The sequence below is a fragment of the Rutilus rutilus genome (assembly GCF_951802725.1).
Source record: "Rutilus rutilus genome assembly, chromosome: 15".
Taxonomy (NCBI): domain Eukaryota; kingdom Metazoa; phylum Chordata; class Actinopteri; order Cypriniformes; family Leuciscidae; genus Rutilus; species Rutilus rutilus.
This window is the reverse complement of record NC_140220.1, coordinates 30,883,981-30,896,686: the sequence shown is the minus strand read 5'-3', so window position 1 is coordinate 30,896,686 and position 12,706 is coordinate 30,883,981. Positions and strand designations below refer to the sequence as shown.

The window sequence follows — 12,706 nt, the reverse complement described above, 5'->3', positions numbered from 1 at the left end:
ATCCTCTCATTCGCCCTGAGAGGAAAGTCCCCTAAAAAGGCCAGGTTAGAGGATGCTGGCCCAGAGAAGGTGGCGAAAAGGGTAGGCCCATTAGAGGAGGAGACAGAGGAAGAAGAGACAGTGCAGGTGGAAGGCAACAAGTCCAAAAAGGCAACAAACACTTACAATAAACAACACCAGTCATAATCTCTCGGTTTAAATCCATTCCGCAGAATTCCACAATTTCTGAAAATCAAACAGAAGTCTGCAGATTTTATCAGGGCCTGCGCATGATCACTTAATGCCAGATGTGCTGATTATGTGATATGTTTGTCCTGTGGGGTGGAATGACAACTGTTGGTGGCAAACTGGGGATCTTTTAACATGCAGCTCCTCTTATTTGGTGTCTCTCTCACACAGGTGCTGATTTGTAGGGTTTCTGAACATAGTGCAATACCCTGATTAGCTCCTGGCTCTGTTCCATAGCCTGGGTGGTTTATAACCCACTCTTCTTCACACATGTTCCCACTCACACAGTCACGAGTCATCATTAGCCGTGAATGAGCACTCTGGAGTGATTAATGCAAATGCAGCATTGATCTGAGGTCTGTGCTCAGCTGCAGGAGTGTAGCCGCTCTTTACCTGCCCTGCCTCTGCGACTACAGAGAGAATCAAAGGTCACTCTCATTAGTTTGGACTCACCAGAGACAAAACTCCATAGTGGCCGGATAAGCATACAAAAAAGCCATGGTGGCCAGATATGCTAACATTTCATTAATGTGATTAATGGACATGCAATGCTAAAAAAGTTGAGTCTGTGTTATAGTATCTGTAAATATTAGCACACTTTTTTTTGTTCACGCCATCAACACATTTTGTTTTGTTTTATTTTGTTCTGTATGATTTATGAAAAGTGCTAAATTTATCACAGAACCTCAAGTAAGTGGCATAACATTGTATATATTAAATTTGTGCATGATTTGCATTGATAAATGGAATTGGAATGATTTGAAGGATCATGTGGCACTGAAGACTGAAGTATTGGCTGCTAAAAATGGTCATCACTGGAATAAATTACAGTTTAGGCCTATATATTAAAACAGAAAACAGTTATTTAAATTGTGATAATATTTCGCATTATTACTGTTTGTACTGTATTTTCGATCAAATAAATGCAGGCTTGTTGAGCATAAGAGACTTCTTTCAAAACACTAGAGATCAGGGTAAATTGTAATTATTTTGTCTTCTGGGAAACATGTAAGTATCTTCTGTAACTGTAGGGCAGTACTAATAATAAAAAAAAAAAGATCTTTAAACAAAATAAGAAAAATCTTCATCCTGTTCAAAAGATTTGAGCGATGCATTAAGAGCCGAGGGGTGTTTCCTTCTGGAGCATCAGTGAATGTTTTCACCTTTTATAATAGTTGTGTTTGAGTCCCTCAATTGTCCTCAGTTTGCTCATTCACTAGGTAGATGCACAGACAGGCAGACAGATGAGGATGGGTGGATGACTAAGCATTAGCAAATGCAAGAGAGCCTTGTGATTCTTATTCCATCCTTTAAACAGGTTGCTATGACAACCACATCCCATCAGTGTGATGGATTGATCTGTGATGGACAAGTTGTGACCCCTCAGGGCATGACATAATCAGCACAGGATGGAAGGAGGAGAGTGACAGAGAAGAACACGGTGATGATATGTCATCTGGTCACGTTCTGAAGATTACCTATTCACTAGAGTAAATCACACTTTTCCATGTCCAGATTTTGAAAGGAGAAATAACAGGAAGGAAATGGACCTAAATAATGAACCGCTTCAGTGATGGAGATAACTGAGGATCTGACTGCATGGCAGATCAAGCACTCAGATTATTTCTGAAGCTGTTGCTCACTCATTTCGAGTGAAAAGATACACAGGAGGAAGGACTGTGATCCTCAGAAACAGCTTTAGCTTTAGTCTTTTGCCTTCTACTATGTATCACAGTTGGAAAACTAAAAAGAGCACTTGCCGTGCCAAAAGGTCACCTGCTAGCAAACCAAGGACAAGACGACTGCAAGAATAATCTCAAAGAGGGAGGAAGGGTACAGGTATAGGTTCAGGCCTGTAAAAAAGGAAGCTATATTCCCCTTGGGAAAATACCCCACTTGCTTTCCCCTATAAACTGCAGTCATGCCTGGCAGACTGACTGCTGAGGCAGCAGGGACATGTACAGGTTTAAATTTTCATCACATGGACCAGCACATCATTCCATCCAGTTTATTTCTTTGAGATTGCTTCCCCCCTCCAGTGAGACCACAGTGGGCCTCTTCTGAGACTTTCCCAGTGAATTTACAGTGAGGTGATTTTCCTTTCGGATGATCCTGGCTGATTGTGGTAATCATCCTTTTTACCTAGAATGCACTGCTCTGTAAGTAGTCCTCTCAGCACCTTCAGTAAATATTGTCTGAGCTGGATGTTCCTATGTTTATATAGCACAGGGCAGTCAGACGCTTACTGTGCCATCTACAGCTCACAGCTAGGAAAATGTTTATAGGTGATTTTATCAGTAAACGTAAAAGCACAAGAAGCCTTTGAATTTAAGTTTTTACTTTTCATTTTGGGGGATATTCAAAGAGCCAGCACTCAGAAATGTCCCATCATGCCTCAGGACAGATTAAAGAAAATCACTGAAGTGGATGATGACAGTAAATTGAGAAAACAAAAGCACAACATGACATAGAATTATCAAAGCAGATAGATGGTAGAATACCTTTGCAGAAAGAAAATCCATTAGTTTTACAGAAATCATGTGTTTCTCTAGCTTTCAAAATTACATTATTGCAGTCTGTAATGATAAAAACAGCCACATATACTAGTATTGTGCCAAAGTGAAAACCAAAGCTGCACAGCAGACTTAACAATGCTATGGTTAGTCTTACCAAAAAATACTTCATATCACATGCCTAATATAGCACCGAGCAGCTGTATTTACTGCCTAAACTTTTTAAGAAACATTAAAAATGTTAATCACATTTTCAATGGCTTTCAGACCTTTTAAAAATTGTGCTCACTATATTTAAACCTAAATATCAGGTTTCTAGCTTAAACTGCCCAGATATAGATTTGAGTTCCCTTTCGAGAACGTTCACTTCGTATTGCGTAGCTATACGCAGTGCAAAAACTCCTTTTCTCGAGAATATTGAAGCCTTTTTTAAAACGCAGTGCAGCTTCACAGCCAGCACAATGCAGAGCTGACTAGGAAATGCGGCGCCGCTCTCCTGATTCGCCGGTCCCTTGCGGCCATCCGGCAAACGATATCCTTTGAAAGCCTTCAAGTGCTTGCTGCGGCAGCGCTTGTAAAAGAGCAAATTTTCTCATGGCATTGTTCCAAATGTCACGTGCCGACTGCGCGGCATGCAGAGCCCCTCTGCATTCCTGAGCTGGCCACGATGAGTGCGTTTCCTGCCTGGGCCTCGGACACGCGGAAGCAGCACTCAAACAAGGCGGCATGTCACTTGCCTCTCTGCGCTCGCGGCTAGCTCTCCTTTTGCAGAGAGTGACACCGCCCTTTGCGCCCTCCCGTTTCCCGCCCTCCTCGACCTGCGCAGCGCCACCGATCTAGCCCTGCATGCTACAAAGACCACGGCCCAGGTGATCGGGAGAAGCATGGCCAGCTTGGTCATGCTAGAGCGTCATCTTTGGCGAGGACATCTTTGACGCGGACAAGGCTGCTTTTCTGGACTCGCAGATCTCGAACGCTGGTCTCTTCGCCCCTGCGGTAAAGGGATTCTCCGAGCGCTTCACGGAGGCTCAGAAGTCGTTGCAGGCTATGCGGCACTTCCTGCCGAAATGATCAAGCTCAGCGTCGGGTCGCCCTAAGAAAACGCAGACCCCAGAGCGTCAGGGCCCCCGACCCAAGATTGCGTTGGATACTGAGCTTCGGAAGCCTTCCTAGTTAAAAGACAGGAGGGAAAAGGGGGGTGTTAAGTTCCGCTGCGGCTGGACCACCCCCAAAGAAAGCTTGTGCGCTTCTCCCAGCCCCCTCTTCAGGTCAGGTGGCTGGAGATGTTCGAAATGTAGCCAATAGGCTCATCATAGTTCACGCACCCAAGCACACAAACGCTGTTTTAACAGCGACCCAAATAAAGCACAAAAAGAGCACTCCAAAATATAAGGGTGACCAGGTCCCCATTACATGGCGGCCTGTCCCCAAATGTCATTCAACCCCTAGCCACTTGGGCAAAGGCCTGGGAAGCTATCCCCGATGTGTTGAAATGGGAATTAAACACAATAAAACAAGGTTACTCGCTGCAGTTCGCTCGCAGGCCCCCACGCTTTCATGCTGTGGTCGAAACCTCGGTTAGGAGCAACATGGTTCACGTCCTCCGCACCGAGGTGCTAAGTCCAATAGCGAAAGGGGCTGTCGAGGCAGTTCCCCCGCCATTACGCGAGTCAGGTTTTTACAGCCGTTATTTTCTCGTCCTAAAAAAGGATGGCGGTCTCAGACCCATCCTAGATCTCAGACACCTGAACAAGGCCCTCATGAGACGGCCATTCAGGATGCTAACAACCAAACAAATCCTCGCGCAAGTTCGCCCAGGGGATTGGTTTTTCTCAGTAGATCTGAAAGATGCTTACTTTCACATCCAAATAGCCCCCCATCACAGGCCATTCTTGAGATTCGCCTTTGAGGGTTAGGGCTTATAAATACACGGTCCTGCCATTCGGGGGTCCCTGGCCCACTGCACATTCTGAATTCTGAATTATTTTGAATTACATTTCGAATTACCTCGACGACTGGCTCATTTTAGCTCAGTCGGAGGCCGAATTAATAACCCACAGGTCCTCGCTTCTTGGCCACCTAGAATGCCTTGGGCTCAGGATCAATGTTTCCAAGAGCATGCCGCTCCCCAGCCAGCGTATAACCTTCCTGGGAACAGTAATCGATTCTGTCCAAATGAGAGCGTGTCTCACGCCAGACTGTGCTCTCTCGATTCAGCAGCTAGCGGCTTCGTTCAAGCCGGGCTCTTTCAAACCCCTCAAAACGTTTCAGAGGGCGTTGGGCCTGATGGCCTCAGCATTGTCAGTACTCCAACTGGGCCTACTGCATATGCATCCCCTTCAGCGCTGGTTAAAACCCTGAGTCCCGGCTTGTGCGTGGCAACATGGCCACTTAAGGTGAGCCACGGCTGTATCAGAGCCCTGGCCCCTTGGAAAGTCACTGGCTGGTACCAGTCTGGTGTGAGCATGGGTGTGGTCCCAAGGAGAAAAGTGATTTCAACAGACACCTCCAACCTGGGTTGGGGAGCTCTGTGCGAGGGCAGGCCTGTCTCCGGCCTCTGGTCGAGCTCGGAGAAGCGCCTACATATCAACTGCCTCGAAATGAGAGCGGTCTTTCTAGCCCTGAAAACCTTCCTCCCAGACCTGGCGGGTCACCATGTCTTGGTTCGGACAGACAACATGTCAGTGGTGTCCTATATAAATCATCAAGGCGGTACCAGGTCCTTCAACCTGTACACCATGGCCAAACACCTGCTTTTATGGGCTCACGCCAACCTACGCTCACTGAGAGCGGCGCATGTGCCAGGCATACTGAACCAGGGTGCAGATATGTTATCACGAGGCAATGTTCCCCCAGAGGAATGGTCTCTCCAACCGCAGACAGTTCAACTGATCTGGAGTGTCTTCGGCAGGGCAGATTTAGACCTCTTCGCCTCAAAAGACAACTCTCACTGCCCAACATTTTTCTCAAAAGACAGGGATGCACTAGCCCACGAATGGCCCAGTCTCCCACTTTACGCATTCCCTCCGGTCTCGATGCTCCCTCAGGTCATCAAACGGATCACAAGTGTGCGATCCTACTGATAGCCCCTCTCTGCTAGAGACCCCTTTGGCCCATAGCACTGAGGAGGGACCTCCTCACGCAAGCGAACAGAACAATATGGCACCCTCGTCACGAATTGTGGGCCCTCCATGTATGTACTCAATGGGTACCCGGGAACCTCCAGGATAAGGTCTTAAGCACTATCACAGAGGACAGAGCTCCATCAACCAGACGCCTCTATGCTCTTAAATGGTCAGTGTTCGCCAGCTGGTGTACAGCTCGGGATCTAGACCCTTATTCGTGCGACATACCATCGGTACTTTCCTTTTTACAAGAGCTGATGGACGCGGAGCGCACCCCCTCCACGCTCAAAGTATATGTGGCAGCCATAGTAGCCTTTCACGCTCCTGTGGCTGGCCAGTCCTTAGGAAGGAACGACCTGGTCGTGCGCTTCCTTAAAGGGGCCAGGAGGCTTAACCCGCCTCGACCCCCCTTCATACCTTCCTGGAAAAGGGAACGTACTCGGTTACTGATGTAACCTTGGTTCCCTGAGAGTAGCAAACAAGTATTGCGTAGCCAGCCGTGCTATGAGCTGCACTTCAGGTCTGTCGCTTCAGTCGATTTAACGAAATGGGGCGCTTATATAGGCTGTACCCACGGCCATTTTATTTACGTGTATGTTATGATATTTTGGCTGTTTTTATGTTTCCAATGTAAATACGTGTATAGTATAATGTCGAAAGCATATTTTCAAAAATACATTTATCCAAATTTTATAAATGGAAATGTATTTTTATACCCCTTGAAGTACAATTTGTAATAAGCTGCAGCATATATTTTGATAAAAAAAAGAAAATATATATATATATATATATATATCACCATATGAGTAGAACTCTTTAAAGTTAATCTTTCTTGATCTTCCCTGCAGATCTGCTACACAATGATTTATTCTTTTAAGTGATAGTTCACCAAATTTTTTTAATTCTGTCATTTACTCACCCTCAAGTTGTTCCAAACCGGCATAAAAACCTTCCTTCTCTTGAACACAAAAGAAGACATTTTAAAGAATGTTGGTAACCAAACAGTTGCTGGTCCCCATTAACTTCCATATTATATAAAAAAGAAAAACGAAGGAAGTCAATGCGGACCAGAAACTGTTTGGATATCAACATTCTTCAAAATATGTTTTTTTGTGTGTGTGTGTGTGTTCAGCACAAGAAAGAAATTAATACAGGTTTGGAACAACTTGAGGGTGAGTACATTTTTGTTTTAGGTTGAACTATCCCTTTAACTCATAGGGTTATGAGTTAAAGTGATAGTTATGTGATCATAATGATTTGAACTGAGATAAATCTCTCCATTAATCCAATTTGTTTTCCATTGATGGGTCAGAATGGATTTAGACTGCCATTACACTTTTTAATTTAAACTCTTTCTGAGAGATACGACTCCATGAGGCAAACTTATGGAGTCTGGTATTGACAGCATCATTGTGTTCTAAAAGTGTCTTGAGATTCTTTCGTCTTGCTTTTGTTGAACACTCAGCCTTCGCAGGAGTATCTTAAAGCTTAATCTGACTGTCTGGACTCAGACTTGATTGTCTGAGCTGACAAACAATTTAACTCTGTCTGAGACAGCTGAGAAGAAAATGTCCTTGCACATTTTACAGCTTACCCCATCTTATCTGCAGGCTTGTAATTAGAGTCTAAGAAAGCAACTATTTCAAGAAAATAGAAGCTTGGCTAGACTTCCTCATACATTTCATGAAGAAAGTGAGATTAGATTGTAGATTGTCTTTTAAGTGAATCCTTCATAAAGCTGAATCAAACTAAAAAGTAGTGTTGTACTCAACATTCTTTTAGATAAATTTAAGGAGTGCTGGTCTGGTCTTGGTCTCGACTCAGTCTCGCCTTGCCTTACTCTTGGTCTTATCTTGGTCTCAACCCCAAAAATAGTCTTGGTCTTGTGTTGGTCTTAACACACACTAGTCTTTACTCTCGACTACAACACTATTAGACAGATATTTTGCTACACTGAAATCAATAGTTGCAATACAAATCTTTCACAGTTCAATTAACCTGTCTGAAGAGTCATCTTTATTCAGAATGAGACCATGTTGTTGCCTTTCTAATGTACAATTGATATGCAAAATAATTGACCAACGCAAATCATATTCTTAGGCAATCTAAAATAAATACCTCTAAAATGTCCACAGATTTGCTGACTCAATGATCTACAGTATTGGGATGAAACTGTTATGCTCCAGTGCATAAGGGAGGGAATGGAAAGAAACCAAATTTTTGTGATCCAACTAGCAGAGAGCAGAAGTTTCCCAAAACAAGTGGGTGAATGACTATACCCAAAACAAACCTTGAAATCTGTTGTGATTGAAAGGGGAGTGACTGAATTGCACACTTCAGCTTTATGAACCAGCAATGCTGTGTTATGGCACTGTCTTACAGTGTTAGCTAAACATGGTCTTTTTTATTATTGAATCCCTCCCACAATAAAGAAGCAACACATATTCTTTCCAGAGAGAAGATGATGCTAAAATGCTACTGGGATACAGTATTTTGAAAAGTGCTGGCCTGCTGCAAACTATTCATCCCTGTGGCTGGTCTAACATAAATATGTTTTAAAAATGTTTTGCTAATGCTATTTCTGAATGTCTTCGTAAACGTTACAAAGTCCAGTCATTTTAACGGTTTATTTTGGTTTTTGGTTTTTGGTTATGTTAAGGGTAACATTCTATATAATTTCCCAAACATTATGGGAATGTAACTTTTGAATGTTCTCTAAACATTTCTGAAACAAGTACTAACATTTAAAAAATGTTAGACGAATATACAACTATAACGTTTCAGGAAAAAAGTTCATTGAATGATGTATAATGTTTTTGTGCAAACGTTTTGAGAACATTATTAAAGACCAGATAACTTTGAATGAATGTTCTATTAACATTACTGGAATAATGTTTGTTCATAACCTTGCCAGAATGTTAGCCAAAGTTCTGAGAACATTCCCTGTTATCCGGGAGTTTAAAAGACAAATCCTCAAAAACAGGAGGTCCAACACTTTATATGCCCAGTCAACGTGAAGGAATGCACAGCCTCTGGCAATTTGAGGAAATGCATTACCAAGCCAACAGGATCACACTTTCATTGAGTAGTAAAAGTTAGGTTGCTTTAACTTCCTTTTCAGATGCTATCACTTCTACACCTCCTTTTACATGCATTGTTCCTAAGAACAATAGCAACCAAGTGCTGCTGTATACAAGCATGGAAACAAGACAATATATATATAAACACCTATAAATAATGATGTCACTGCATAAGAAATATAAGAAATAACACAGGAAACAAGTGGGTCAAATCTAAAAGTCAATAACAATGTTTAATCTCCCACTCCAGATAATGAGCTCAGAGGCTTCAATTTAATATTACATTATTAGCTTTATAAGTTTACCAGTCACAAAGGCACTGGAGATTTTCATTAAAAGTTTCTGCCATAAACCTAGCTTTCTTGCAGTTTAGTTTGAGCCGCTTCTTCATTGAAACACTACGGTGGGCTGCAACCTTCTCTTTATGCACTGCCCGGACAGCTAATATCATCAGAGCTCTCATCACCAATGATAGGCATGACTGCTTACATTCATCTCAGCGGTTCTTCTCTTGAATATAGCCACTCGAAGTGTGTCATCACTCAAGATTAATGGGACCATAAAATCCTGCTGAGTTGGACGGTTCTACTGGTCATTGAAATTTGTTTTACCTGCAATATTTCTCGTTATCATCTAAAATAATCATTGTGGACAGTGTGAATGCTGGAGGCTGTGTCAAATACACTAATCTTTTTGACTTTTTTTGTCTAGGGGTATTTTGGAATCACAAAACGAGTCTAAATACTCTGTCTTTCTTTGTCTTACATTTTCATCTTCAGAGGATCAGTATTATCTCTAATGATAGCGATATGTCCAAAGGTGTCCATGTCAAATGGTGTTTTGAACTTGCAATGCATAATAATGAATTACATTTATATGCATATTGTATATTTGAGATGTTTTTGTATTTATATGTGGACTTGGGGTTGGTAAGAAGTCTCTCATGCGTACCAAGGCTCCATTTATTTGATCAAAAATGGTTCAAAAAACAGTATTACAATTTAAAATACAATTTTTAAAGTTACATTTTTTAACTCTTCTAAATGACTTAATTTGACTGCAGTGGGAATTGTTATAACTTTTATTGCCTTCAATTACAGTTTAGTCTGCAAAGGTTAAAACAATTATTTCTACACCACTGTCACTGTCTTCATGGTGTAACAGGCCCTGAGACGAATCGCTTTAACGGTTTAGTTGAATGCACAAACCTTCAGAGTTCCTGGCTCGGCCAGCTCACGCGCCTGCCTGTTCAGTTGGTTCGCGATGATTTGACATCGCTGACACAGGCTTTCCCTCCCGTGCTTGTCCTCGGAATAACTTAACTCCGTTACGGACACTGAACCGGCACCCTCCGGGTTTGGCCGGCTGCCGCATTGCACTTCTTCTGCCGAGTGAATCCTTTTCCTAGGATTGAGTGCTGGACTCTGCACTGATTCACTGCTTGCTGATACCTCAACGACCTTGTGTGAGAAAAGATCAGAAAAGAATTCAAACTGAGAGATAAATGAAAAGAGTTTGATGGAATAAACTGCATACTGAACTGTAAAAAAAAGTTCCTGCCTTAGTTTTTAAGTACAATCAACTTGGATGTTCAAAGCTGCAGTCTGTAACTTTTGGCACTCTAGCAGTTAATAAACAGAACTGCATGCATCTTGTGGAAGAACATTGTAGTCTGAGCTACTTCTTTCTGTTTTTGTCTATGATGAGACACGCAGGTACTGGACTACTCCGCAGTGGCACGACCAGTACCAGTCTAAAATGGTCCTTATATAAACACATATATTACACTGTAAAAAGTGAACAGTTGGATCAACTTTAAAAAATTACACATATTACACTGTAAAAAGTGAACAGTTGGATCAACTTAAAAAAATTACTTCCATTGGTAACACCTAAAGAAATTAAGTTTTCTCAACTTAAATTATCACGTTTTATCATGAAAAACGTGATAATTTAAGTTGAGAAAACTTAATTTCTTTAGGTGTTACCAATTTAAGTAATTTTTTAAGTTGATCCAACTGTTCACTTTTTACAGTGTATAAGTGTACCTTAGTGATTCAGGATAAGACAAAAAGCACAGTTTGGAAAATGGATTCATGATGTACTCGGAAAGTTACGGACTGCAGCGTTAAGTCATTTCAACTTAAACTGCATTAAACTTACTTTAAAAATTGAGTTGAATCTTGTATAACTTATATAAATAAATAAAAAATTGCTTAACTTATTTTCATGAGTTAAAGCAATATATAAACATATGTGGTCATAACTTATTGATCATATATTTTTTTTCAGTGTGTAAAAAACTGAAGAAAGTACTGTAAGACTGTAATATGGTCCTCATAAAAACACTGTCCTACTGAAAAAAAAAAAAAAAACAGGTTAAACCAGCCCAAAATATTTTTGTAATAATCATATAGGCTGTCTACCTTTTTATGTAAGTAAATAAAAAGTTAGGACCAGTCTTGAAGAAAAATATTAGAGGACTAAATTTTAAGACAGCAGTTTATGCAAATGGCCACTGGACTTAAGATAGTTGTTCTCCCAGCCTGACCAGCTGAAAAATGCCCAAAGCCTTCTAAAACCAGCCATCAGATCAACCTGGCCAGGCCTACATTATTTTACTAATGAGTTTATGATCAACGAGAAAACCTTTAGATAATTTAAATATCCTGATAACATGGACTTAGTTGGCCTATAGAAAACTTTAAATATCTTGGTACAATTTTGGACTTCAGGTGAGTTTCTCTGGAAATACAGACCATTCAAAAGATGGTCACGGCGACTATCTTCTCAGACAACTCAGCGGCCTTGGTGTTAGTCAGCATATCTTAAGACTTGTGTATAAATCTATCGTTGAGAGTGTTCTAACCTTTCATCTCCCTAAGGTCACTTGTAGGTTTAAGAATAAACTTTCTAGAATTGTATCAATGGCAAGTCAAATAGTTGGTAAGCCCCAGAAGTCCTTAACACAACTTTTCACATAAGGGCAAGGAAGAATGTGAGGAGTATTCTGGCAGATACCTCCCAATCCCATCCTCTCTTCACCCAGTTTGAGCTCCTAGAGTTCCTCTGGCAAATAAAAATGTATTCACAAAGTCCTTCATCCCAAATGCCATTAAAATGATTAACTCTGCCAGTGATTGGTAAAGTAACAGAAAGTGACATGAACTATACTTTTATATGTAACGTGACCAATTGTCTTTGTATTGTTTTATTGCTTTTTAGTTTCTCAGTAGTTGGTTTATGTGTTGGTGAGCAAAAGACAAAATCCGGTGGACAATAAAGACATTTAAATTCAAAGACCAGCTAAGACCACCAAACTAAGTTTCCTAATTTAAGCATTTTTGCCCCAGTAGGATAAACATTATGAATGAACATTAGAATATTTCATGAATCAAATGTTAAGAACTTACAAAACAAAATAAACAACATTCTGAAAAGTTTCATCATGCTATTATCTCACCGTGAACCTCCTGAAATCTGGTCTGCGTCCTCCACCTTGAACCCAATAATGAGAGTGCATGTTTCTGGCTTTAAATGTCCCCGCGTGTCTGACAGAGTCTGATGTGCTCTGACTCACTGAGAGATTTGTAAATGATCCATTTCATTGATGTTAAGTGTAATTTATAACTCTAAAGTTTAGTTTTTGCTAAAGTTTGGGTTTTCCAGTCTTGCTAGTTGGCGCGCTTCTCAATCCCATGTTGACGATAAATGAATTAAACTCAGGGATCAGTTAGACTGATATTGAGTCACTGAGGGG

At 41.3% G+C, this 12,706-nt stretch overlaps 1 protein-coding gene across 1 annotated transcript in view; it reads right to left on the bottom strand.

Moving 5' to 3' along the window:
- The window catches only part of kif26aa (kinesin family member 26Aa), a 77,403-nt gene extending 64,908 nt beyond the window's left edge, over window positions 1–12,495 (bottom strand). The window contains 2 exon segments of the mRNA XM_084432393.1: window positions 10,155–10,406; window positions 12,410–12,495. Of these exon segments, the coding sequence (XP_084288519.1) occupies window positions 10,155–10,406; window positions 12,410–12,469 (312 nt within the window). The 5' untranslated portion in view covers window positions 12,470–12,495.
- Window positions 12,496–12,706: the final 211 nt, after the last annotated feature.